The sequence below is a fragment of the Xyrauchen texanus genome, chromosome 39 (assembly GCF_025860055.1).
Source record: "Xyrauchen texanus isolate HMW12.3.18 chromosome 39, RBS_HiC_50CHRs, whole genome shotgun sequence".
Classification (NCBI taxonomy): Eukaryota; Metazoa; Chordata; class Actinopteri; order Cypriniformes; family Catostomidae; genus Xyrauchen; species Xyrauchen texanus.
In genome coordinates, this window is record NC_068314.1 from 27,516,118 (window position 1) to 27,522,117 (window position 6,000).

Consider the following 6,000-nt stretch of genomic DNA (forward strand, 5'->3'; position numbering starts at 1 on the left):
CATATTCCTTACCCAGAGATCAGCTGTTGCATAAAAATTACATAATGATTGAAACTGGCATGACAGTTTGTCAGAAGAACACAAGTAGTCCTGGCATTAATAAATTGCTTTGACTTCCAACTTTAATTCAGACTTTTTGTCATGGGTGTCTAAAGGTAAAATTTATTTTGATTTCAGAAGATTTCTGTTAATATATTTAAACAATAAATTATAGGAATTAGATCTACTCATTTAACTTTGTATTATGCGGATAATTTTGCTGGCACATCAAAAAATTATATTCCCATATGGAGAATGCAGCTTTCTTAAAGTATTTGTTAACATTTAGCATTTTTGGTTTGTTATGTGGAACAAGTTCTCAATTTATTATTATAATTTTTTTTACTGATTCTGAACTATATATCTGGATCAGTATAGAGTATCAAAGGAGTACTTATTTGTAAGCTAGTGACAAACAAGATATTACAATTTTGTTGCAGGACTGGAGCCAGCTCGTCCCAATCTCCTCTTGGGGTTGTTGATTTGCCAGAAAGACAAGAAGCGTCCTGGAACCCCTCTAGAGAAGGAGGAAAAACGTTCTAAAACTCTAAGGGATGTTGAAACAGGCCTTCCAAAGCCATCCATTGTTGGTAAATTTGAAATTAAACAGGACAAAGGTCTTCGAACTAGTCTTGATGCCATTAGCACAACTCCCCCAGTCATCCCACTACCCCTCAATGCCTCTTTGGCTTCAAGTTCTGTTGCAGCTTCTGTGTTTTCCATCCTCTCCTCTGTGAAAACATCTGGCATCACCACTAGCACTGGCAATAATTCTCCATCATCCAAAGTCACTGCAGTCTCTTCCACACCGCTTCAGACCATCCTGAAAACACTTTTTGGTAAGAAGAAACAAGATTCTGATGTCTCATTGTCACCTTCAGACCAAAGTGCTGGAGATGTCTCTGTGCCTTCTGTGTCTCTGCTAGGCCCAATTGTACAGCAGTTTGCAATAAGCAAGAGTAAAGAGGTAGATGTACAGGATGACCAACCGTATGATCCTGAGGCAGAATATGACCCAACTGTTTGCTATGGTACAGAAAAAATGCACGATACAACAAAGGTGTCTGCAGGAATTAAGCCAGCAGGGGTCTCCTCTGTTGTGGTGAATGACATTGCTTATGACCCTGAGGATGACTCTATTTTTGATGATGTTGTGGTAGATCCAGGTGCTAAGAAATTAACTGAGCAACAGAAAGTGCTTGAAGACAACAAACAAATTGCGGAACAGGAACAACAGTTAGAGAGGCATGAGGAATTAATTCATCAACAAATACCAGAGACTTTGATTTCTCAGCCATCTCTATTGGCTAACAGTCAGTTGTTGCAGCTTGGTAAAAAGGTTGAGGAATTAGTGGCAAATAGTTCAGCTGCTCCGGTTGTTAACCAGAGAAGAGACCCAAGGCAGAGTAGAGACCCTAGACAGGCAGCTGTAAATAGAAGACAGATGTCTGATTCTATGGAGAAAGAGGAGCAATCTCCTGTTACTACAGACAAATCTCCACAGCAAGTTGCAGTGATGGAGACAACATCATCACAAGCCTGCACAACCACTGACTCTCTAACAACACAGCTGGAAAATACTGTTGATACACCAGCAGGACCACCTCCTATAACCACAGACACGCCCCTATCACAAGTCACTGCTGCTTTGGATTCTCAATCTGTGCAGCCTGCCATTCTGAAACCAGAAGCATCCAAGCCTGAAGAGGAGAGCAAAAGTGAAGTGGTGCCTTTACTCAAAACAGAGACCAATATTTCAGAGAGTACAGAGGTCTCTATTCCATTATTAGGAGAGAAGATCGACCCAGAGTTAGTAGAATGCTATATGGAAAATGAACCTGAGGAGGAACCCAAAATGAGCGATGATCCCACTGAATCTGAAAGTAAAAGTTTTGAGGAGGTTTGGCCTAATTCTGCAAGTATTTTAAAACCTGATGAAGTTTCATCCAGTGCACAGCCAATTGAGTCCACTGCAACCACATATTACAATATTTCAACAATCAGTACCTCATCATCTGCATCTATACACTCAATGATGCAACAATATATCATCCAGGATGAGTCATCTTATATGGATTCTCACAGTTCCCATATAAAACACATAATGACAACAAAACCTCCTGACGTTCGATCCCCAATGTCCTTTCCTCCCCCTATTGGGCCTTCACCCATTCTTGGTCCACCTCCATTGCAAGGCCCACCACCAATGACTGTCCCACTACCCATGCATCTCCCTCCTCCAGTGTCAGGGGCACCACCAATGCCAGTTGCCCCAATGCAAGGTCCACCTTCAACTCTCGGTGGAAATGATCCCACCAAGTATTCACCACCTGGATCATATTCGCCTTATCAGAATCAGTGGGGGAGTGGTTCTCAGTATGATGTTCCAAGAGGTCCAGCCCCCCCTAATTTTACACCAAGAGGACCACCTCCATTCCAACCAATTGGTCAGAGAGGTCCTCCTCCTCAGATATTTGATAATTCTATGAATTCAGTGCACCCTCAGCATGTCAGACTAAGAGGCCCACCACCAGGGCCTCCACCACCCGGACCACCCCCTCCCAACTTTGATGGACAAAGATTTAATGCGCCTCCACCTGCTTTTAACTTCTCTGGACCTAGAGGCCCACCTCTATCATTCCCAGGCCCCCCTTCAAATCACTTTGATAATAGAGCCCCACCACCATCCCACTTCCCAGTTCCAAGAGGACCGCCTCCACCTCATAACAGTGGGGACCATAGACTGCCATCTAATATGTCAAGAGTACCTGGTACATATAACAATGCTGGAAGCTCATTTCATCAGGGAATAGAACAACCCCAAATACACTCACAAGGGCCTCCTTTTAGGGGTCCACCACCAAACCACTTTGAAGGACGAAAAGGACCCCCTGGTCCTACAGGAGATATGTCGGGACAGAGATTTACACCTCCAAACCAGTTTCATGGTTCACCTCAACACAGAGGGTCATTTGAGGAACCACGGGGGAATTCGTCTCAAGACTTTGAAAGGCACTGTGGACCATCAGTGCAGCAGTTTGGAGGTCCAAGAGGTCCTCCACCAGGACATTTTAATAAGGAAGCTGTCAGCCAGCCAGCACAATATAGTTATAATGATGATAACCCAAGTGATATTAGGCGTGTTCGTGGGCCTCTGCTTCCAACACCTCCTGATGGTCCCATCCCAGTACAGGGCCGTCTAGGTGGACACAGTCCAGACAACTACCTTGATGACCATTGGAGGCGGCACTCCCCTGAAATGAGGCGGCGAAGCTGCTCCACCAGAGATAGTTCAGAGCCTCACAACCGTCCAAGTAGATTTGATGGTGGGTCACATGACAGAGATGGCCCCTCTCGATTGTTTGAAGAGAGGCAGCGTGATTTGTCTGAAGACAGAAGCAGAGAGAGAGATCGAGAAGCTGCACATGGTGGGAGATCATTGGGATGGAACAGGGAACATGAGTGGGACAGAGGCAGAGAAAGGGATCGTGAAAGAGAACAGAGCAGAGAAAGAGAGCGGGGTCGCAGCCGGGAAAGGGAAAAAGAGCATAGCAGAGAGAGAGATCGCAGTAGGGGCCGAGAGTCTGAGCGACACAGAGATGGAGATGGCGACAAGAGGAGAGACCGGGATCGAGACAGAGACAGAGGCAGGGAGAGAGACCAGGATAGAAAAGACCATGATCGAGAAAGAGCCAAGAACAGAGACCGTGACCGAGATCGAGACAGCAGGGACAGAAGAAGAGAACGCTCAAGGAGTCGTGAACGAGAACGTGGAAAAGACCGTGACAGAAGAGATAGGGGAAGAGGCCGTGACAAAGAGAGAAGGAAGGAGAAAAACACAGACAGACGGGACAGGAGCAGGAGCAAAGAAAAAAATGATTACAAAAGAGAAAGATCTGACAACACAAGGGCTAAGTCTACAGACTCTGAAACTGCATCATAAAAGTCAACAATCTCAGAAGGACATGTTTCTGATTTTTATTTTATTTTTTTCTTCTAAATTTGTGTGGATTTGAAAGTTGTGCTCGAAACTCCCTTTTTGTACTCTTCTTGCTTAATATTTTATCCTTTTTAAATTGAAAGTAATTAATGTTGCTAACATCTTTAGGTGTACTTGTGTGATAATTTTGACAGCACAAAATACACTCACCTGTACTGCTATTTTACAAAAAGGAAGTGAAAATGTTATTACCAATACATGTAAATATGTATGTATTTGTGTATATACCAGTACGTTTTAACTACTTTGTTTTTCTAAATAGAGAAATCGTAAGCCATATAGGTTTAAAAAATATATGGAAAAGAATATTGTCTTCAGAAGAAGAAAGTCTATGTATGGTTAAAGCTTAACCAGCATTTAATGAATGTGTCCATAGGCATCCTGAACCCACTCCAGATTGTGATCAAATAAATCCTCTCTGTGATTATAATGAATATCTTTGTGCATAATTTTTTTCTTTTGTCTTGGATATTCTGTATAAAATACTAGTTTCATACTGTGTCTATAATAGCATAGAACATTTTATAAATTGTCAACAATACTTTTTTGGATTAAAAGAAATAGCTGTTTAAATGGTTTAACAATTTAAAGGAATATTTTACCCAAAAATGAAAATAAACTCATTATTTACTCACCTTCATGCTATTCCAGATGTGTATGACTTTCTATCATCTGCTGAACACACATTAAGAGTTTTAGAATAATACCTCAGCTCTGTAGGTCTGTACAATGCAAGTGAATGGGTGCCAAAAATTTTAAGCTGAAAAATCCACATAATCCACGTGACTCCAGTTGTTAAATCAATGTCTTCAGAAGCAATGTGATAGGTGAGGGTTAGAAACAGATCAATATTTAAGTCCCTTTTTTTTTAACTATAAATTCTCATCTCTGCTCAGTCTATCTCCAATTCACTGTGACTTTCTCTTTGTGTTTTCATGCATATCACCCCCTACTTGGCAGGGAGAAGACTTTATGATAAAAACATTTACTTCAATATTGATCTGTTTCTCACCCACATCAGATTGTGTTTGAACAGAAGGATTTAACTACTGGAGTCATATGGATTACTTTTATGTTCCCTTTATATAGATTTTGGAGATTCAGGACCAAAAGTCTAGACAATTTCACACCAAATTCTTGAGTAATTACATTTTGTAATACCCCCATGGCTCCTACCTCCCTGTCTTGCTGTTCTCCCAATCCTGAATTTGAACTGAGGAAGCAAACAGGATGCAGAATTGTCATTCTATTTTGACTTTAAGGAAGTACAAATAAAATCGAATGAAATCCATATAAGTACCTATTTTAATGCATTTATGTTTTCTGTATGAATGAACCATTAACATGTTATCATACACAACCAGGGTATATCATACATTATACATATCGATATATTAATATCGATGTTGACTTTTAAAAAGTTATGTGAAAAAAATGGTGGTGGATATTTAGTACTGTATGCCTAAATTAAAAGTCTATCAAAATACAATCACATGTTTAGGTGAAGAGGCATATATAGACTCATCTCTTGGCATTATTGGACTTCACATGAAAGGGAGTTTTTTAAGCAGAGATAAATAATAATATTGTTAAAACATTATTAATCAGTTTAGTTTTCTCATGGGACCTACTTTCGAGAACCAACATAATTGTGATCAATGAAGAAAAAATAAATAAATACACCAACTTGCATATGCATAAAACATAGAGATGCATAGAACCTCCTTTGAGTCCTCCTTTTTACCAATAGATGGTGCTAAATGCTCATGGAGGAAACTGGAACGTCACCAAACAAAAGTCATGTTCAGGCAACCCAGTCTATAGGTTCAGCAGAGGTCATTCGGACTCATGTAATTAGAACCGCCCCTGATAATAGAGGTGTATTTTTCCTGTTTTACCATTTATTGAATAATTATTCTATAATATTGTATTGTTGGATGCTGAAGTTTAAAGTTGTGTTT

The 6,000-nt window shown here is 40.6% G+C and overlaps 1 protein-coding gene across 1 annotated transcript in view; it reads left to right on the top strand.

Annotated features, from left to right (window-relative positions):
- Nucleotides 1–4,669, top strand: part of LOC127632554 (death-inducer obliterator 1-like) — a 29,865-nt gene extending 25,196 nt beyond the window's left edge. Inside the window, exon 17 of the mRNA XM_052111191.1 lies at nt 480–4,669. Coding sequence (XP_051967151.1) covers nt 480–3,982 — 3,503 coding nt within the window. The 3' untranslated portion in view covers nt 3,983–4,669. The remainder of the gene's footprint in view (nt 1–479) is intronic.
- The last annotated feature ends 1,331 nt before the right edge of the window (nt 4,670–6,000 follow it).